The sequence below is a fragment of the Molossus molossus genome, unplaced genomic scaffold, assembly GCF_014108415.1.
Source record: "Molossus molossus isolate mMolMol1 unplaced genomic scaffold, mMolMol1.p scaffold_m16_p_1, whole genome shotgun sequence".
NCBI lineage: Eukaryota > Metazoa > Chordata > Mammalia > Chiroptera > Molossidae > Molossus > Molossus molossus.
This window is the reverse complement of record NW_023425344.1, coordinates 69,455,637-69,479,359: the sequence shown is the minus strand read 5'-3', so window position 1 is coordinate 69,479,359 and position 23,723 is coordinate 69,455,637. Positions and strand designations below refer to the sequence as shown.

General features: G+C 34.5%; 1 protein-coding gene across 2 annotated transcripts in view; it reads right to left on the bottom strand.

Moving 5' to 3' along the window:
• Positions 1 to 23,723, bottom strand: part of CCSER1 (coiled-coil serine rich protein 1) — a 723,258-nt gene that overhangs the window by 445,369 nt on the left and 254,166 nt on the right. For both annotated transcript variants that reach the window (XM_036243021.1, XM_036243030.1), the window contains exon 4: positions 16,510 to 16,603. In XM_036243021.1, coding sequence (XP_036098914.1) covers positions 16,510 to 16,603 — 94 coding nt within the window. The remainder of the gene's footprint in view (positions 1 to 16,509; positions 16,604 to 23,723) is intronic.

Here is a 23,723-nt window from a genome sequence, read left to right as displayed (position 1 = left end):
ACATCAAGTCACCAAGAGCAGCTTGATTAAATTTACAAATAGTTTTCTGACAATATTTTCCAAATCCCAGGCGTTATTTTCAACCCTCTTCACAAGGGCTGTTTTAAAACTCAGGAATACAATAAATAAGCTGTATTTTCCAGAAGTGTAAATACATATACCCTTGGTCCCTTAAATCTCATATTACATTTGATTATAAAAAATGGAAAAATGTCCTCGGGTGAGGATAACAAAACAAAAAAAAAGATTAGATGAGAAGACTCACACTGTTTACATATACCTGTAGATAGTTCACTACCAGTCAAACCTCCGTTCTCAAACATCTCCCATCTTGAACAATTTGCTTCTCAACCCGACGGCGGTTCCGTGCTGACACCTGTATGACCAGTCACGGGCCCCTCAGACCACCAAGGGGGAAATGGTGAGCAGACTCAGTTTACCACTAAACCTCACACTGCTCACATCTTAAGAAACTGTGCTGTGAATATTTTCATTTTCTTTTTGCTACTGTACATTTCCTTTCCTTATTGTGAAATTTTCATTTACATTTCATGTCCTTTTTGTTTTACAGTGTTTATTTACAGATTAAACAGGGCATTAGTCATGTTAAAACAGGGAATCATTTCGGGGCCTAGAATGGATTAATTTGACTCACATCATTTCTAAAGGGAAAAAAAAATGATTCCGTTTTCGAACAGCATCCCGGAACAGATTAAGGTTGAGAACAAGGTTCCCCTGTAATTAACCTTGTCCATGGACCTGTGCCATCAAAACAGTTCTTCACAAAAACCAGTGATCCTGTGTCCTTATCATAAGCTAAGGACTTCCACAATGATGATGTGATTTCATCCTTCTCCATCAATATTTCACTTTTAACCCTAATTCCTCTGGAAGTGTACATTAAACGAACATTTTTAAAGCACTATTCTTTCCTTTTTGTTAACAGACCTTATTTTTAGAACAGTTTTAAATTTAAGAAAAACAGCAGATAGCACAGAGAATTCATATATCCCTCCTACACACAATTTATCCTATTATTAACATCTTATGATAGTATAATACATTTGTTATATTTAATGAACTAAGACTAATACAATATTATCAACTAAAGGATATAGTGTATTCAGGTTCCCTTAGTTTTCACCCAATGTCTTTTTCCTGTCCAGGACACCACAGTACACTTATTTGTCATGTCTCCTGTAAAATTGTTATTTATAATAATAAATATGCACTGCATCTTAGTTCCCATGTCTAGCACAGAGTTCCTAAAACTCCTGGAATTCCTTAAGGGATTAGAGTGATAAAGACGTCTTTTGCACTTGGCCAGTGTAGCTCAGTGGTTGAGTGTCAGCCCATGTACCAAGAGGTCGCCAGTTCGATTCCCGGTCAGGGCACATGCCCAGGTTGTGGGCCTGATCCCCAGTGGGGGCATGCAGAAGGCAGCTAATTGATGTTCTCTCTCATCAATGTTTCTATCTCCCCCCCACCCTTCCTCTCTCTAAAATCAATAAAGAAAAAAAAAAAAAAGAAAAAAAGATGTCTTCTGATCTGCTAATAAGGTGACTTTGGAATGCTGCTAGATTACCTAAGGAAAGGGACTGGTCACCAGAAGAACCAGCCGTATGATTAAGAGATTAGCCTTTCAGTCCCATCCCCCTGACATCTGGGGAGGGGACAGGGCTTGGAGGTTGAACTGATAATCAATCCTGTCCATGTAATTCAGACTCCATAAGAACCCAAAAGGACAGGGTTTGGGAAGCTTCCAGGTTGGGGCCAGGACACTTCCATGTGCCACTGTGCTGGGCCCCCATCTCCACAAGAGGAAAAGTTCCTCTGTTTGGGATTTCTCCCTGTGTATCTCTTGAGGTGGTTGTTATCTGTATCCTTTAACATCCTTTGTAACAAATGGGTAACCTAGTGAGTTCTGTGAGCAGTTCTAACAAATTAATAGAACCAAGGTAGGGGTCCGGGAACCTCTGATTTATAGCCAGTCAGTCAGAAGGACATCTAACCACCTAGGCTTTCAATTGACACCCTTCATTGGAGGTGGTTATTGGAACCTCCAACGAGTAACTGGGATCTCAGAAGCACAGGTGACAACCCAGGCTTGCAAATGGAGTCTGAAGTGGAGGGTGGGCTTGTGGGACTGAGGCCTTTACCTGTGGAATGTGACTCTCTCTCCAGGTACATGGTGTCAGAATTGAGCTGACCAACACTCAGCTGGTATCCAAGAACATTGCTGGTGTGGAGAAGTCTGAGCACACACACATGTTGGAATTGGGTCCAGAAACCTAATCCATCTCCTTAGGCTTCTCTCGGCTGTGAGAGCTTCTCGGACTTCCCTTGTTTTGACGACCTTACCAGCTTTCATGAGTGCTGATGAAGTTTATTGTAGAATGCTTCTCCATTAGAATTTGTCTGATATGTCCTCATGGCGAGGCTGAGGTTATTGGTGTTAGGGGAAAGTTTATTGAGGCAAAGTACCATTTTCATGACATCATGTCAACAGTACAGTGTTTGTCAAATGTCTTCCCTGTAATAGTTGTTTGTTTCACCCTAGCACACCACACTCTCGGGAGGAAGTCACTATGCGCAGCCCACACATAAGAGGTGAAGATTCTGCCCTCCCCTCTTAGGGGAGAGTACCTGCATAATTTATTTGAAGTAAATGGCAATTTGTAATAAATAAAGATATTTACTTTCAATACAAGAAAGGAAGAATGTGCTATGAACCTAATCCTCCAGGTTGATTTATGCTATACTACTTACTATATTTTCTATGTGACTTTTATTTCTCTAAAACAGTTGAGTAAGTGAAAATGAGTGCATTATTTTCTTCATCTAAAAGCACCTTGACTAAATAATTAATACTCTAGCAAATTTCTGATAAATAAAATTTGTTTTGTAATAAAAATAATATGGTAAAGAGAAGCATATGTAGTTACAGATAAGTTTTCTCTATAAAATATATTTGAATATATGATCTGTAACTATTCTCAGAGATTTCCAATCAAATATTGTTATGGATCATTGAATTGTATCTTAATCTCTTTATAAGGAGAATATTTCTATATCACCTTTCTATTATTATCTTTATAATGAATTTACACATTCAGTTATTCATTCCTTAATTCTCTGACACCTCTTCTTTCCCCTCCCCTCATTGGTCTTTTTTGTCTACCACCAAGATACACACACACACACACACACACACACACTCAACTATTTCTGTTCAAAACAAAAAAAGCACAGAGCATGTTTATGGAAACGGTATATACCCGTCTCCCGAGGACATTTTTCCATTTTTTGTTCAGGTACAGTGGGAGGGAGAGAGAGAGAAACATCGACGTGAAAGGAACACATCGAGTGGCTGCCACCCACACAACCGACCAGGGCCGGGGACAAACTGCAACTGAGGTACGTGCCCTTAGTGGGAACCGAATCCGGGTCTCTCAGGACCGCAGGCCGACGCTCTAACCGCTGAGCCAAACTGGCCAGGGTTATACCCATCTTTATGACAGTCTGTGTGCATGTTTTCAAATAACTATTTGTTGAATTCTATTTCATTGCACAAAATAAAATACTGATTTACAATAGAAGCAAAATCGAGCTCAATGTGAATGTTTCTAAAAGGTATTTACCCGCAGAGGTTGGTTTTTCTATTCTTTCATAACCACAAAATTTTAAAAGTATACGTTTGTTATGAATTCTCAAATTCTCATAGGATAGGAGTTTCTTGATAACTTTGATATTAGGACAAAGATTTAAACTGTATTTAGTATCTGTCTAATTTTGAAAACACTGAGCGAAATAACATCTACCACAGGATAAGAGGAATTCCTGTGCAGGCATCTGAGGCTACACTTCCTACTAATAAAGGGCCATCATGTGTGAATAAGTTCAAAGGCCTAAGGTAAGACCATTGAGATAGTTATAGATGAACCAGGTAAACTCAAAGCATCATCTGAAGTAAGTGCATATGCGATGTGTCATAGAATATGTCTTCGCGGACACTCACTTTTTGGCTTAACCTTGATTCACCATTATCAATTATCTTCATTTAAGTCATTTTGACATTCTGATTTTCATGTTGTTTACTTAATGTTTAGTATATTGAACATAAATATATATTTTATATAGTTCTGTTACAACGTGTATTGGATTATTTTCTTTTTTGTTGTTGGAGAGAAAGATATGGGTCAGAGTAAGGTGGTAATGCAGACGGTAAAGATAAAAAGAACAGATTTTGCTGTGAAACTCTTCCTAATAAAATAACTCTGCATTTTGCATAACAGGCTAACGCTTTTGTATTTTTTAAAAATTTATTCATCTCCTGAGGAGTGTTAAAAATATAAAATAGAAAAGGAAAAAAGATAAAGTAGCAAATCCACCTGTAACACTTGCTCGATTTGGGACCTGTGGGCATCGTATCTGTGAACTGTGTCGGGCAGGACCCGTCAGTACTAACAGATCTGGCTAACATAACAAAACCACAGGTATGCCTCTTACACAAATGAGTTTCTGTTCCTCGTGGCTATAATAAAAGCTAGATTGAAAATGGTGCTGATTAACATTATATTCTAATCATTAAGAGTACAGTTTGCTTTATTCTGGAATAACAAAAATCTCATCATGCCTCTAGGCTCAAAATTAGCACATATAAATATATATTACTGAATATAATTAAAACCAAATTAAAAATACACTTGGAATCTCAAATCTACATCCAATCATAAGCATATACACTAAGGACCACAGAGTTGCTAAATTGTTTAAATTTCCTTCCTTTGGGTGTTGAATGATGTTCATAAAAATCATCATTATAACTTGAATTATACTTGTTGAACAAAGTCAACCACAAATTTTTAAACAGTGTCACAGAAGAACCTTATAGTACATTTAGTGACTCACAGTCACTTAAAACTTTAACTTAAATTTTAATTTATAACATGCATTAATTTTACTAAACCATATATCTAAAATTGATTCCAAATGTTCTATATTCTATTTTTTTGCAAGTTAGATGACAGTACGTTATTTTACTCTCGGATTTGGATGTCCTCATATATAAAGATTGTTAGAGTAGAATATATCAGTTCCTTTCCTTTTCTAAAATAATATGCTCTGTATAATAATGTTAAATCAATTTTATCCTAATTGTCCACTGTTAGAAAAAGAATCCTCAAAGAACTAAGCAGCTGAATGAAGAAAAGTGTCTGTATCACATCCCACTAGAATAAATAATATGAACACATACTTGGCTATCAGACACTTGAAATGGCCCTTCACATTTTAAGCTGGTTAGAAACAAAACTGGCTTTCATCATTACTTTTTAAAGTTTGCATGTAAAGTTCACTTTTTTTTTTTTTTCCCTGAAGATATATTACTTTTTTGGCTCATAAAAACACATTTTAAAAGATTTCTAAAAGAATTATCTAGAATTTTTCCAGATCATTTCATTGTTCAGAACTTGGAAACAATTCTGCTAGAATTAGAAGTACAGAGTTATTTAGAAAGAATATTGCCTAGATCTAATTCACAAAACTATCTCTCCTGATTAATGCTTTAGGACAATTTTTATTGACAAATATCAGCAGAGCCATATATTGAAAAATAACTACTTATTCCCATATTCAAATGTTTATACATTTAGTATTTTATTTTGTGGCAAAAGTCAGAAGCAAAGGTTCACTGTGTTTTTGACTATTTAAAAACACTTGACAAAAAATAATAACAGGATTAAAATGTTATGTATAATGCCCAAGTAATCGTTGGTTTCATAAGGTTGGTCTAACCCTCTATTATTTTCCAGATAAACTTAAAAATGTATGTCTTTAAACTTTTCTTTATATTGATTCTTGCTCATGGGATGCCTCCTCACCCCAAACTTTATTGTCCTTTATTTAAATACAGTTCAAGTACAACCTCTGCTAGTCTATCCCACCTACTTCAGCACACAGAAATACCTCTTCCCCTTGAATATAATTCCTTTTGTTTATTTAGCCCTTATCATCATTGCTTTAGTATTACACTTATTATTTCAAGAGCACCTTTATCCACATCAATAAATCAATGGTTTTTAGACTTTGTTGAACACTGACAGTAAATATGAAAGAACAAACATTTCAGGATGAGGAAACAGCACTTAAAACATCACATTTATTCCCCACTTATCCTTTTTGCAAAGCTTAAGTGTCACCCTCTCAGGAAGTCTGTCTGTACCACCAAAATCGCCACATCCTTCCACTGACTGTACACTGTTCTTTTCTCTCCTTAACAATCGTTTCATAATAAAATGTTCCATTAGACCATATGCTGCAACACATCTCGTGTTCGATCACCTTCTTTTTATTCAGTAGTATCTTTTCTGTGTCGAGAACTAAATCCATCCTTTACTTCTTTTTTTTTTCTTTATTGATTTTAGAGAGAGAGGAAGTGAGAGAGAGAGAGATAGAAACATTGATGAGAGAGAACATTGATCAGCTGCCTCCTGCATGCCCCCCACTGGGGATTTGGCCCACAACCTGGGCATGTGCCCTGACTGGGAATCGAACTGGTGATCTCTTGGTGCCTGGGACAATGCTCAACCACTGAGCCACACCGTCTGGTCTATCCTTTCCTTCTGTAAGCATTATTTTGTTATATGCAGCATTTGTTGCAGGAAAAGAGCAGTTAAATGATTACCCTAGTTTTTACCCCTAAACTATGCTTTATAAGTTAAGTAGAATCGGTTCTTTCACATATCATCATGATAGTTAGCTCAATCCATTTTCACATATTTACGAGGTAGCTATAGCTAACCTCTGTCACTGAAAGAGCAGAGAGCAGGCGGAGAGAAGGTCAGCTGCAAGTATTTGCTGTTATATTGTGTGCTTTGAGAAAACGTACAGGAAAAACACGCCTCATCATTTACTAGCTGTGGCACATGTCACATAAGGAATAAGTGGCTGTAGATGAGTACTTAATAGGAATCTTTTGCATTGCGTTGATGAAAACATTTTATGAAAAATGCAGGAGTATTCTGAAAATTGCATAAACCAGCATAAAATAGTTCTTTGACTATATAACATTTTCTTAGGATATATTTCTAGAAGTGGAATTACTTAGTCAAAAGGTATGGACAATAGTTAATGGTTTTGATACATATTTTTAAAAGAAAAGTAATTAAAAATTTTTTCTTTATTGTTTAGAGAGAGGAAGGGAGAGGGAGAGAGAAATGAAAACATTGATGAGAGAGAACATCGATTGACTGTCTCCTGCATGCCTCGTACTGGGGATCGGGTCCACAACCTGGGCAGGTGTCCTGACTGGGAATTTAACCAGCGATCTCTTGGTGCATGGGTTGATGCTCAACCACTGAGCCACACTGGCCAGGATCAAAGGTAGTAGATTTAATATCTAAAAATGATGAAGATCTTAGTACGTAGGTCTAGGAAAAATATGAACATACAAGTGCATGAACAGGTACAAAACAATAAAATATACTATACAATCCATGTATGCAAGTAGAGACATGAGTATTGTAGCTGTACTATACTGAAGATGATAAATACTTTACCTTGAAACATAACAAGGCAATGCAAAGGGCAATAACATCCTGTTAAGGGTGTCCACTCAGAATTGGAGGCTATTCTGGATTCTTTAAATGGGGGAGATGTGAAGTCATAGATACGCAGGTTAATATTTCACCTTTCACTATGCGTTTCTAAGATTTCTATTTTTCAATTCTAATATATTGTTTGGATCTAAGACACCATTGATTGTAAGACATAACCTTCTATGTACCTCTTCAGAAAAAACAAGATTACTGTTCACCTAGGACACAGTGCTTAATATCTTCATTACAAACACATCAGCATCAGATATTAAAATGTGAAAGAATGTGAATCTCGAAATCATTGAAATATGGTATTTAAAAGAATCACCTGGCAAAATTGGTGATAACTCCATTTCCACTTTCCTTAGAATATTTTATCATTATTTTCCCCAAATAATATGTATCTTAATAATTTTCTAATCTATGAGTGCTCTAATTGAGGAAGCTGACCCAAGTTATCATTGGTGCCAAGATATCCCAAAAGAGCCCGGATGTTTCAATGCATATGAGTGATGTTCAGTTAGCAGGCAACATCTCACAGAAACAGTAAAAGAGACTTTTAGGTCTCTTAACCATCTTCTAATATGGTTGAATTTACAATGACAAGCTGGTTTGATCCATCATTCAGATGATGTTCTTATATATTTTACCATTTTTAGGATGTTGAGAACAGGTTTTCTTGAGACAGAGTATTAAAATATTTTAGATCGGGAGAGATTTCTTGTTCTATAAAAAACTTTTTCAACTATTCATTTGAGGCCTAGGTGGGAGACAGTTTTGTCCTCTTACCCAAAATACCCTGCCTAAAAGCAAGACATCAAAAAATTAGGTGGTTTGGTTAACAACCCCATATCTGTAGGCTCTTCAGAATAGGGATGGGATTGTTCTCTTGTTTAATCTGGACACTCAACTTCTAGCTAAGAGTGAACAGTAAACCCCAATCAGAACCCTCTTTCACAGTTTGTGTTGTAGCTCAGAGGTGTCCTCTCCGGAGTCGTAAATGATGTCACTCAGATGCTCCTCCATCAGATGATTCAGGCGAGAAAAGCTCATTCAACAGGAGGGAGAGAAAAGTCTGACTTTTATGGATGATTAGAGAACAACTTGGTATGTAACTGTGACACTTCAAACAGTAGTAAAAATCTGGATTGATCACGCCCCAGTCCATCCTTCTGTCTCCCTCAATGGGTAGATTCAGACCCTAAACCACCAATCCCCAAACAGGTAGATGACTGTCTACATGAACATCAATTCACTATTTCATTGTATTCACTGGAATCATTTACCTATTCCTAATAATTTTATTGTTCATTATAGGATTTCCCCAAAGACCCACCAATTCTTCAGTAAAAAAGTCATCAACAAATAGTTTATGCCCTAAAAATCCTAAAATCTTTCACCTTAAAATCCTCACCCTGTTGCTTCCAATCCAACTCTCCTACACTGTTATATCATGATCTTTACCTAACCCCAATCAAGCTCCTATAATGAAAGGCATGCTTTATGCCAAATTTTAAAAATCTCAACAAATCCTAACGTGTCTTCCCCCTGCAAACAATGACCAGAGTTGAGTGGAAGTGACATTTCCCCTTATCTCAGTAAGGAATAACCTGAGGTCTTATCAAAAGTTTGGGGAGCCGGCATGAACATGGCATCACTCAAGTCTACTAATTATCAGACAAATGATGGCTGTATTTAAGTCACCCTCGCATACTAAGATGTCCGGTTGTACAAAAGGTGGTCCTGGTAAGAATAAGAGGTCCCTAATTCTAGACTCTTGGAAATTTTAATTACGATAGAGAATCAAAATATAAATAAAAGGGGCAACATGCTATATAGTAACACCTGATAAAACGGTGCGATTAACTTTTTATAATCCAAGGAATAGAAATTCTGTAATTGTTTTCAGTGTGTACCATTATAATTTAATTTGTTATAATAGTGTGAAATGTTCATTATTATTTCTCTATTCTCTGCCTCAGGCACTGCAGAAAATTATGTTTCATCTCAGTGGTTATTTTTCTTGTTGGTGTACAATTTGAAATACATAACTATCCTACTTATTCAGAACAAAGACCAGCATTTGCTTTCTTAATTACTTGTTCATTTTGATAGTGACAGCGGAGGTTGTTGGCATCATTCAAGCAACTGTGTGGCGATGTCACCACATAATTGTAAGAGGCCATGGGATTTTATATCGAGGCACATATTTTCTTTCTAATTGCTCCAGAAAAACCAGGCTGGATGAAAGAAATCTTTCCCTTTGACTGTATCCTCTAATGAACTTGAGCCACACACTGCCCTTTGGCACAGCAGAGGAGAGTTAATAATGGCAGGAAACGCTGCCGTAGCAGGTTGCAAGTCAATTCTACGACTTCATTAAAATTGTTGTCATTTCATATTAAATTAGGTCAGAATGTGTAAACATTTTTCAACTATAGTTGATTGGGTTTGGAAAAGTATTCTACCTAAGAGCCCTCTTTTTAGAGAAATAATCTTCTTGAAGTATAGCAAAGTCTGACAGGCAAAATAGCCAGAGGCTCTTTGAAATTCACAAATACGGGTGATTTACTCTGTGGGCAATTATATGAAAAATAAAATAATTAATTTTACAATTGTACTTACTAAATGGAGTTAGTCAATTTCTTATTAGCAGACCTGTTTGTACTACAGAATAACAGCATAACCCAGGAAGAGACCTTTAAGATGCTGAATATTCATAGGGTGCAGGAGCGGAAGAGGGGCTACTTCACATGATCTAGAATTCTCTTCCAGCTCCATCCGTTCTTCTTCATTTAAGTACAGCACTTAACACAGTGAACTGAATACAGAAAATAATGTGCTCAGGCAAATGTTACATTTTGAACAAGTTTAATATTTTTTTAAATTGTAATTAAAAACTCAATATTAAGTTAATGAATTGATCAATTAGTCAATTAATGAACTGGTCAAAGCAAAAACCACAAATGAACAAAACCATTAAATCTTGAAATGTCTACACTAAAAATAGATATTACTGACAATTGTATAGTTTTACGTTTAAGTAATACCATGAATCCCATACCTTATCAGTAAAACATAAATAAATTACTGCTTTTTCAAAGACAATAATTAGTGAACATTTTTACACTACTGTCCTTATGCGCATTCAGTAATTTGTAGGAGCTTGGGGGAAGAAACATGGGGAAAAATATAAATATATAGATGAATTTTAAATATATTTTAAAATATATTCAAATTTTTGCAATATGGAATCTTTATAAACTGATACTTCTGGATAAAGTTTAAGAAGAACTAGAAATTATTTTCCCTTAACATATTAAAGAGCAAAATAAAAGTTTAGATAACTACATTTCCAAGTGAATTATACAGCCTTCCATCTTATCAGAGTAGACAGAATATCGCATTTTTCTTGATGATTCGGGGCTGTAATACTTTTTTAAGTGCTATGGAGTAATATATTGCAATATTGTTCTGCTTCATGACTTTGTCTACTTTTCAAAGCTTTTTGCCTTGTCTTTTCCTTTTAGGCTAGCAGTTCTTATTTTTCTTCACATTAAACATGTCTGCTTGAAGCAAACCTTTTCTCCTCTTCTAAGCTGTTACTATGATTTTCAGTGGCTTTGGAAAATTTGTGAACAAATTTATTAGAATTGTATGTAAAATTAGAAGCAGCAACTTCTAGACAGATAGTGAAAAAAAACCTGGCATTTAATGTTAAGATCTGGGTTAATATTAACTGTGTGAATGTCAATAAATATTTTAACCATACAGTATTTGCTTCCTCCACTGTACTTAGGATATTAACACCTATTTCAAAGTGTTATTGTGATAATTTGATGAGAAGATAACATATTTGAAATCCCCCGTAAACTGTAAAGCACAATACAAATGTTTAGAGGATTAGTATCATCATTATCAGACCAAGATTGCCATCTAGTGGCTATTGAGCAGATAACAAGTACTCTAACAGAAAGATGAGCAGGTAACAAGTACTCTAACTCTGAAAGTAGAAATGAAAAACCAGTAGTACCAGCTTAACAACTAATGCCACAATTGCATCTTTACTACATCTGTTACCCAAAGAGTGTATTACAACAGAACATTATGCACCTTTATTATAATTGCTCTATCTAGAAACTACACATCACTGAGAGCATTGCATAGTGAAAATAGTAGACAGGCATCAAGTCACAACAGTATAATTTAAACTCTGGTTCTGCCACTTAACTAGATTGTAATCCTGGACCAATTACAATGCTATTCTGTGTTTCCATCCCTTCCTCCATGAGCAAAAATAGTAATATATGTACTTTCCAGAGACTTGATGATAGAATTAAAGAGATTATCCAGTGCTTATAAATCGTTGCTTAAACACAAGCAAAAATACAAACAACTTAGTGCCTAGATCAGTCCAGTGGCACAACACAGATGCTTCAGTAAATAAATATAATTTTAGCTTCTTGCATGAAGTCCAAAGCAAACATACATAAGTGATGCTGATAATTGAAAAGGTTACTAGAAAGAAGAGCCCATTTGAAACAAACGCTTCAGTATAACTGTAGTTTTTACATTTTTATATAAATTAACTTTATTAGTCAAAAGAAGCATAATCATTAAACTCAGAGCTTTCAGACTTAGAAAAATTTTGGAACAGGTAAGAATACTACTGCCTATAACATTTTATCGCTCAAAGCTTCAATTTTATCAAATCTGAAAGTTATTCTTTATCTCACTGAATTGGCACTTAACAAACAAACAAACAAAAAATGTTATTTGTGGGTTTTTTTTGTATCTTAAGTAATGCTGTAACTGTAAAAGTTTCAAAATGCATGAGAGTCACAAAATTAATTGCATGTGTGGTGGTTTTCTATAGTTAAAATTTGAGAAATACTATACTTGAAAATGTGGTTGAGATATTCCATTAATAGAAACTGGAACATTCACCAATATATGCAAGATTGGATTCCTATTAATCCTTAGATGTACATATTTTTTCATGCATAGTATAAAAAGTGGTACCAGCTATAGTTCTTAAAAAATAATATATGCCAGACATGAGACAGAACTTTCTACTGGACCTTTTAAATGTATTATTTCTCACAACACATTTATAAGGTAGATATTTTTGTTGCCCCCATTTTTCAAATGAAGAGAGGGAAACTGAGAGGGAGTGAATAATTTGCTCAAGCTTACATAGCCTGGTTGTTGGCTGAGATTCATCCAGAGTCCAGATTTCTAGCTACTATATCAGACTTCTAAAGCTAAGTGTCATATGTTTCTTAGTTTCCCACAGTCAAATTGAAGATACTTGACACATACTTTTTCTGACCCAGACATACCAAAGTTGTACAAACCTATGGTTTATTTTTATAATTTTCCCTGTGTGAATGTTGTAATTTGTGCATTACCATTCATATTAGCAAAGCCACTAGGGTGTCATCTCTGCTCTGTTCTGTTATAATCCATTAAAAATTAATAACAAAAATTACCTCCTTAATTAATAGGCACAGGAGGAGTTCCTAACTCAGTGCAGAATTTTATGTTGCTTGTTCATCAAACTCAAAATAATTTAGCAACTACCTAATTACTTTCTAATTGATATCATTGGACCATTACTTCCCCATTTGCATCCGGATATATACCAAAAGATACTGCTCTAGGTATTTTTAGATATAATGCCTAAATTAATAATTTTAAAAATGTAAAATTTCTTCACTCAATCATCTAAATGACCATTAAGTTCATTTTATCAAAGAATAATATGTAAGTAACATGTATTTTCAATGGAATAACTTATCTGCAAATTGTTAATTTAAGATCAAATTTAATACAAAGTAACAATCTGCTTTCTCTTGGAATATTAAAATTTGGGGTTAATAAGTTTTAAAGGATTTAACATAGGAATTAATCTTTTTTTTTTTTTTATCCTCACTCGAGGACATTTTTACATTTATCTTCAGATAGAGCAGAAGGGAGAGAGGGAGGTAGAGAGAGAGAGAAACATTGATGTGAGAGAGACACATCGACTGGTTGCCACCTACATGACCCCAACCAGGGCCTGGGACAACTGCAACTGAGGTTCATGCCCTTAGTGGGAACCGAACCCGGGTCTCTCTGGGCTGCAGGCTGACGCTCTAACCACTCAGCCAAACCAGCCAGGGCCAACTAACTCTATATTTTTAAGTAATTTTTTTGCTCTCTGTCATGATTGCCTATCAAACAGAACTGAGATTGCCACCATTATCTGTAATTCTTTTAAATCATGACGTGATTTTATTTTTTATTGTGAAAATATTTTAAAATGCATAAGATATAAAAAATATTGTAACTAATGAATAAACCTTTCATCACAAGTATCTATTTTCCAGCATTGATCATTTTCAATAATTTTCCAGTTTTGTTTCAGCTACTCCTACCTCTACATTTGTAGGTAAATGTCAGATATCATACCATGCATCTCTTTAAAGAATTTTCCTTAAAAAACAAAACAAAGGTATTCCACACACACCCCAAAAATAACTCTGTAATAATTTAGTCATTCCTCAAATTTCTCTGAGTAATTGAGAAATATCTTTGTACAATAAATGTATGTTTTTCCATATGTATGCCGACAAAGATGTCACACTCCACTTGCCACTTTTATAGTGCTGTTTCTTTGTTGAAGAAACCAGACCAATTATCCTATAGAATTCCCCGCATTCTATAATTGTTTGCTGGTGATCTTATTATGCCATTTAATATCCCCTCGCCCCTACTCCCAATATTTTGTATAAAATCATACTTTAATCAAGAGGCTAGAGTGGACAAGTATTTGTGGGCAGAAGTGGTGGGACTATGTACCTTTCTAAGTATGAAGAGGGACAAAATGTCTCGTTGTTACACTTTTCATGTCCTTAAGATTGATTAGCAGGTGTAGGGATTGCTGGTCTAATCTATCATTGCAAAATTCTCCAACAACAGTACATCCTTATAAACATGCTACAGCATACATACAGCCACCTTCACTATTCCTCGTAACGACTGCTTACTCTACAGGGTATATTCAACAAGTGTCCTGTTGGAAATACATTTGAGGTGTTTCCAATTGCAATAAATAGTTATTTTCATACCTTATTTTGCACATTTCCACTGACTTAAGATTAAATTTTTAAAAGTTGGATAGTTGGACCTAAAGGTTAATGCATGTACAGTTTTGCTAGAGATTGACAAATTTGTTAGAGATTGACAGTTTCCCTCCAAATGGTGTACATTCTCACCATTTGTAACTCTTTTATGGTAAAAATGAATGACAAAATTGGATAAGTTATCTGTATAAAAGTGGGAAAAATCTATAGTAAAAAAATATCTTTCAAATCAACTGCAAGAAGAATGTCTTAACAAATGGTTGTGTTTGTATTCAACTAAAATAATTTAAGTAGCTTCTTATTGATATTAACCTAAAACAATGTGTGGAAAATATAAACACTCATTTATATGTGTAATCTAATGAACAAAATAAACTGATGAACAAAATAGACGCAGAGGCATGGAAGTGGGGAACGGCCGATGAATCTCAGAGGGAAGAGATTAACCAAAGAACGTATATGCACACGTGCATAGCCCATGGACACAGACAACAGTGCTGTGAAGGTTGGGGGGTGGGAAGCAGAGTGGAAGGGGTCAATGGGTGGGGAAAGGGGAAACCTCTGTAATACCTTCTACAATAAAGACACATTTATAGCCCTGGCCGGTTTGGCTCAGCAGTTAGAGCATCAGCCCATGGACCAGACAGAGAGTCCGGGTTTGGTTCCCACTAAGGGCATGTACCTGGATTGCAGTTCATCCCCGGCCCGGTTGGGGTCGTGTGGGTGGCAGCCAGTCGATGTCTTTCTCTCACATCGATGTTTCTCTCTCTCCCTCTTCCTCTCTCTCTCCCTCCCGCTCTATCGGCAAATAAATGTCCTCAGGTGAGGATTAAAAAAATAAATAAAAATAAATTTTATATGCATATATATGTGTGTGTGTTATTACCTTCTTTTGACAGTTGTTAATATGACATTATTGAAAAATATAAAAATACTGCATGAACTAAAATTTATCACAAAATATTAGAGCTGGAAATCATATCTAAATAATAATATTTATAAATATGGACACTAAAATCCAAAAGGTTGATTTTCTCAAATGTATGCAGTAGGACCCAAAATTTCTTGGCTCCAATTTAATTTTGTTTCTACTTTGACTTGAAAATTACTGTGTGAAAGGTGTTAGTCATAATAAAAAGGTAAATAAAGCTTGCCTTTCTAGTCAAATATCTAAATAAGAATTAACAATTTATTCCTATAACAGCTTCAAAGGGAGTAATTTTGGTATTTGGAGACATGATATTTTATGCTTTAATGAAAAACTATTACAAATATAATGGGCTCTCTTATTCATTCATTCAACAAGAATTTATCTCATACTGTAATTATATATGTGTATGTATTTGTGGTTGCTTGCTATTGGTAATTAATTTTGAGGTCAACTTTATTGTATCAACATGAACCTTCAGTTATTATCAAAGTGACTAAGACAAAACAGTAAATTCAAATTCACAAGCCTTCCATTTGGTTATATAAAGTAAATTAAAAATTGGGATTATAATTGTTATATTCTTCCAAAAAATATTAACTATTTCATTAAGTGTTCAATTAGGATTTCCTTCTTTTAAACAAATATTGTCTTACAAATTTTTTAAATTTATAATTACTTTCTAACAGGGTTTATATTTCCATAATAAACGTTAGTCCTTGATACCCAGCAAGTGCCTTGTACAAACCGGGGATTGGAAAGACTGAATGCAGCCTAAACAGTATTCAGCTTATCAAGGAAAATTAAATGATCTGGATCAGAGTTGTATAATATTGTGCATTTATTCAATACTTACCAGAAGGATGAAGAGTCTGTTCCTCTAATAATTCTAGATCAAGCATTAGATCATCTTCATCCAGTTCACAAGACCCCAAATTATTCAAAACATCCTGAAGAAAATGCAAAATCAGTAGTTAGAAACCAAAACACTGAGAAAATATTCACACGCAGATGCCATGAAGCAAAACAAAACAAAACAAAACAAAACAAACAACAACAACAAAACCCTCAAATTAGACTTGAAAAGTTTTAACTGATACCCAGAAATTATTTGACTATCTTTAAGATTATCAGCCCTTGCCCAGCAGGTGTGGCTCAGTGGCCCAGGGTCGACCCATACACCAAGCGGTTCCAGTTTGATTCCTGGTCAGGGCAGGTTGTGGGCCCAATCCCCAGTGAGGGGTGTGCAGGAGACGGCTGACTGATGTTCTCTCTCATGGATGTTTCTATCTCTCTCTCCTGTCCCTTCCTCTCTCTCTAAAATCAATAAAGAAAAAAAAATTTAAAAAAAAAAAAGATTATCAGCCCAATAAAAATTCCAAGAATTATTTTAAAAATCTTAACTTTTCCAATTATTTACATGTTAGCTTTATAAAATGACATGTATAATTTAACTGAAATATATATGTGAGCAGGTATCAAAGATATCAGAGTACAGGAAAGTATTTATTTTAATCAAAAGTTCTTTATGATCATGAGAAAATATAAGATTGTATTTATTAAAATGTACAAAGAAAATATAAGGTTTTTTCATATATATAAAAGTTTGTGAACTGAAACTTGTAATTATTTTTCTAATATTTATCTTTCAAATCTGTGTAACATTCTTCAGACACATTTAATAAATTGTTTCTCAAACAAATTTTGTACACAGTGCCAACAGTGAGACATTAATTTAGACCGTACTTGGAATTGGGGATCCAGTTATCATCTCTCAATCATTTGCTTTAGACTAAAATGGATAAATAAAAGAAAGAAATGTAAATTAGATTTAAAATTATTCCCAATCTCTGTAGCTTAGTGGATTGAGCATCGTCCCATAAATTGAGAAGTCCTGGTTTGATTCCCAGTCAAAGCACATGCCCAGGTTGTGGGCTCGATCCCCAGTGGGGGTTGTGCAGGAGGCAGCGGATCAATGTTTCTCTCTCATATTGATGTTTCTGTCTCTCTCACATTGATGTTTCTATCTCTCTCTCCCATCCTCTCTCTTTCTCTAAAAAATCAATAAAAACCTATTTAAAACACAGAAATAGCCCTGGTCGGTTTGGCTCAGCGGTTGGAGCATTGGCTTGCGGTCCAGAGGAACCTGGCCTCGGTTCCCGCTAGGGGCATGTACCTCGGTTGCAGTTTGTCCCTGGCCCTAGTCGGTTGTGTGGGTGGCAGCCACTCGATGTGTTCCTTTCACATCAATGTTTCTCTCTCTCTCCCACCCACTCTACCTGAACATAGAATGGAAAAATGTCCTCGGGTGAGGATAAAAAAACAAACAAACAAACAAAAACCAAAGAAATATATTTTTTAAAAAATTAGATTTAAAATTAACTATTGATTTTCATAATGCCACAAACAGAGCTAGATATTTTTTCTTTCTTATTATTCTTTATTTTTAAGAGGGAAAATAGCAAAGTAAACTGGTAGGGTATATTGATAAGTCTTGAAGAAAAACAGTGATATGCAGAGGTAGGAATTCTTGAGAGAGGAATAAAGAATTGATTTGTGTATTTGTGTATATAGACAGGTAATAAGTATATTAAGAAAAACAAGAACTAAGATTGAAATAACAAGGGTACAAAAACAAGACAAGAAAATGAACCACATAATAAATGACCAAATCTCCAATCATTTCTCCGACTGGAATGCTACCATAATTCCTATTTAAAGAAGCAAATATTCACTAAAGAAAGCCTAATAATGTTACATGGACATTGAACACCTTAGTTCTTAGGAATTAAAGAATGCTATGATTTATAAATAAACTAGTCTAACTGTAAAAAATAGAATTAAACATTATTTAACTTTAGAAATGAGTTATTCATGTATACAGTACAGTAGTTGCAAAGCTGATAAATATACCCAAATCTAAGTGCTTCTTTCTGAAAATGAAAGTTACAACTATTTTATATTGTATTACATAGTACTGCATTGTATTGTAGTGTATCTGTATTAGTTACAAGGTAACTAGTAATTTAACCTCTAAATAAAATCAACTGTTTATTGAAAGCATATAATATACTGTAGCATATAATTTTCTAAGAATAAGTTGATTATTTATATAGTATCAAAAAGATGTTGTAAGATATAGGCATCAGAAGATAAGCTGCCATCCCCATTATGCAAAAAAAAAAAAAAAAAAAAAAATTGTTTGAGTTTGAAACAACAAAAAACATAATTGAAGTTAAATGGGGAAAAGGCAGAGTTTTAAGAAGAAAAATTTTGTAAAGATACTATTACTAGTGTTATTAGGCACTATCCAAATGGGAGCATCTTCATCTTCTAGACAAGAATATATTGGTAAAATATTTTTTTATAATTAAAGTATAAATATTTATCCAGCTTCAAATTAGCCTAAATACGTTTATATTGGGTATTAAATTTCAATGACCAATATCATGGTCTTAATTGGATTCATCCAAAATCTACATATTAAAATACTAACCCGCAGTAGATTCGAATGTGGCTATGTCTAAAGATAGGGATACACGATCTTTCCAGAAGATATTCCAGTTAAGCCAGGTCACATGGGCGGGCCCTGATCCAATCCTGCGTGTTCTCAGGGGGCGAGGATACTGGGACACAGACCTAGGGATGAGGATGCGGACACAGGATAAAGGCCGCCATCCGGCAGCCCAGGAGGGAGGGGGGCTCCAGGAGAAACCAAACTGCCTGCACTGTGATCTGGCATTTCTAGCCTCCAGAACGGTAAGAAAAGCAATTTCTTCTGGTTAAGCCACACAGTCTGTAACGTTTTGTTCTGCCAGTCGCCGCAAATTAATACAGCCAACACCATTTAGAACAAAGGACGGTTGGAACAAAGGAAGAGCGCAGATGAATGAGTGCCTGGCGCATGACTGTCACCTCTTCTTGTTAGGACAAGTCAGAGCAGCTTCCTCACTGTAAGTGACGTGGGTAGCACAGCATTTCTCCCTGGTATTTGGAAACACCCCACCCAATCCATCTGCACATAGAAAAAGGCACCAGGTTCTTACACAGCCCTGCTTGGATATAATGTATCTGTGGAGAGTCCAAGATGGGTGCCACCTTAAAAAGACTGGCTGATCAGAGAGCCCTTTTGTAGAAATAAGGGTTTTTTTTGGTGATGGATATTGCAACACACAAAATGCTGTCATCACCAGGGACCTTGGATTTCATTTAAGTCTACTTGAAAAATGAAAACTACCATAGCGGTAGGTCATCTGGCTCCTGGTCCCAGCAGCTCCTCAAGTCCAGAGGAATGCGTGATCTTTTCAAGGTTGGATTGTTCAACCTTCTTTTGAATTTGATAGGTAAGAGATTCACCCACAATTAAAAAAATAATAATAATAAAGTTAACAAGGAAATAATTAAGAACCATGCCACTGTGGATCCAACATTTAGGAAACTAACACCAACAAAGTGAACAACTTAAATTTGGAGATCTCACTATATTGTTCCAATTTTAGTCTTCTTTTGTAGGTAACCCTTGACATTTAGAATAGCAGGGGTCTAATTACTACTGGTCTAGATGAACTATTCCTAAATCTGCACATTTAAATTGCCTTGTTCTTATATCTTGCTTACTAAGCATATAACTTTCTTATTAATGAGGGAGAGAGTCTTTGAAGCCGGTGAAACCTAATAATAAAAGGAAAGTAGACATAGCAACATGATATGTTATAGAAGAAAAATCTATGTGAACTTATAAAACTATATATATATATATATACACTTTTTTTTTTTTTTTCCAGATCTCTCCTTAAAAGACACCAATAGCAGCAAAAATACGTTTGCTCTCTGTCAGCACTTATAGGCAAGTCAGATACTTGTTGCCCAATATCCTCCAACAAAAAAAGAACCAGGCTCCTTGGTTATTAGTGAAAGAAACAGAGAAAATCTCTGGGATACATTTTCCTTGTCAGAAAACAAGGTTCCTCTAACGTAAAAAGTCGGAGGCAGTTCTGCGAGATGAAGGAAAGTAAACAAAATGGCTTCTCCCTGGCTAATTTCTGACATTTTCCATATAAAAAAATAAAAATTGCTATAGCTAAATAAAACAATTTGAGTCTCGTGAAGGCTAGGAGTTCATAACACTCAAACAGGAAAGTTAGTATGAATGATATAAATAGGCTCTAATGATACACACAGAAAAACTATAAACAGAGCAGACTATCTTTAATTTCTATTGCTTTTAATAAATACTTAGTATATGGGGTTCTTTTTCTGATTATATGTACATTTACACTATGAAGACATGCATTTCCATCTGTATTAAGAAAGACTGGTAAAAAAAAAAAGCAATAGCATCATATACAGCAGTTCCTTATTAGTCACAGAAAAGAATGATTGGCACTCATGTCACACACAATGACCAAGTGGAAAAGTAGTCCAGCATCTAATTAACACTAATAATCATTCCCTGCATCTAAGCGGGCACAACTGTGTGTTTCAGACGTTTGATGAATTAGCAATATAGCTAGAAGGGGTAACTAAGCAGAAATAGTCTCTCATTTCCTGGTAGATAAAAATTTAATCGTCCTACATAATAAAGATATAATAATGAAAGTCCATGCGTTTTTAAGAACATTAATATACCAGGCATCTATATCATAATAACAGGAATATTGGTATGTAACACAAGCAAACTGAACTTAAATGATTTTGTGAGAGGACACTAATATTGCACAACATTAAAAGCTGGGGGTGAACTTTAAAAACAGGCCTAACAGCACACAACAAGTAAAGTGAATTGAAAAACTGAAGTGCAGCCCGATGGCCAATATCTTGAGTCTAAATCACCTCTGAATGGACAACAAATTCTAATGACTAGACAGAATGTTATCTAGTTAACAACCCAGACTCTGTAAACTTAAGAGATGACTTTCTTTTTCTTTTTTGTTTTCTTTTAAGTCTGGTATGGTTACTAAACCCTAAAGAAGTGCAAAAATAGACTCAGGTATTTCTGAAATCTCAAGGAAATATGAAAAGTTCCACATCAGCCAACTGTACGAAGGAAAAAGATAAGAAATGTAAATCTAGTATGAGCATATTGATTTAGGGAAAGTGTACTGATTTGCTTTGGGATCACTGCAATATGTACAGTTTTCATCTCTAAAACTGGCTAAAATATTCAAGATAAATTGATATTTTAGACTTGGTATTTTAAGAAAACATTGGAAGAATTTGATTATATAAATTTTTGACTAATGTTTAAAAATCTTTAAAATGTAATACATATTCTGATTTATTGGTATACAAGTTTATATGAATATTTTGAGAACCATTGATTGATTATTTGTAAAGTAATATTAATTATATACTAAATTCATAAGATTAACAAATTGAGTGTTAAATCAAGCACAATTATTACTAAGTATTCTCAAAGAACACCTTTAAAAATCTCTTAACAATACTGATTACTCATGTAATCTCCTAAATTAATTGAAGGCATTTATCATTTCTTGAATCTAAGTTTACAGATAGTAAACTAAATAATTATTAATTAAATAATTAAGAGTTAATTTTCTAAACTCTAGGGCCATAAAAATGAACCTAACAGGCATGTTTTCTTTCCTCATAGACTTTTCAGATAACTGTATTCTGGCAAAAAAAAAAATGTCAATCTCTGGTATAAATAAATAAAATAAGTATTATCATTTATAAGTCCATCTCTTGTGTTTAGTTAGTGTGAATTAATTATCCAGAGCCGGGTTGCTATTTGCTGCAATAATAAATTTGAAGTTCTGAAGCTACAAAGTTGAATGAACAAGCTGTGGTCATCCCAGTAACAGGTAACCATTCCATAAGGCCCACTGTAAAACAACCCTTTAGCTTTATTTGTCTCTTTATTGCAATAAAAATTATAATTATGATCCTGCTAAAAATAAAGAAAGCTGAAGCATATCACTGCACAAGGAAGTATTGCTTTAAAAAGAATTCTTTCAAAGGAGTTTATTAAATCATTAGAACATTTTTATTTCTTATAGTGTATATTTTTTATTGATTGTATTAATGTTGGAGAGAGAGAGGGAGAGACAGAGAGAGAAACATCCATTGGCTGCCTCCTGCACGACCCCTACAGAGGATCAAGCTGGTAGCCTGGGCATGTGCTCCGACAGGGAATCGAACCAGAGACCTTTCAGAACATGAGATAACGTTCAATCAACTGAGGCACACCAGCCAGGGCTATTAAAATAGTTTAAATTGTGGCATTATAAAAATGTTATTAATTGCATCTTTTTTTTAATCCTTACCATTCAACACAGGAGCCATAAACTATTTCCAAACACAGCTTGTTCTTTGCTAGTGACTGATTTACCTTATGATTTATATAACTCAAAATATATTTTAATAAATATTTTCAAAAATGTATCTTAACTATTAATCCACCCCCACACATAAGAATTTCCACTACAAGTCCAAAAACATACATTTTTCCAAATATAAATGGTGGTCTTGTGTTATTCATTTTTAAAAATGAACAGTATTTTGGTTGTTGTGTATGTTTTATATTTGTGAAATATTTAGCAGATGATATTCATAAAGCTATGTGAGGTGCTAATTCCTCCCTTTATACTAATAACAGGCAAACAATCCTGTAAGTTATTCCAAGTAGCACAGTACTAAAATACTAAAACTAAAACATCATGCTATAATATTTTACTTTTTAGGAAAAGTTATTTTTATATATATTCATAAAACCATAGATTTTACATTGATTGTAAACAAATGTGGATTCATACAAAATTTAAAATTAAACTCTGGACATTTTCATTTTAAATTATGTAAGGGAATAAACTGAGATTAATTATTGTGTTTAAGTAGTAAAAATAGAAAAATAGGGATTGTAAATATATTACATAATTGGCAAACTTCATCATTCAAAGTTAAAATTTAATGACTGCTGTTAGTCTAAAAATGCATGTTTTTCTTCTCATTTAAAATATGGAGAAAAATAAAGTCTTTTGCATTCTATTTTCATAACAAAGTAGAACCAATGTCACAGATATTGAGTCAAACCTGACTACTTCAGTTTGT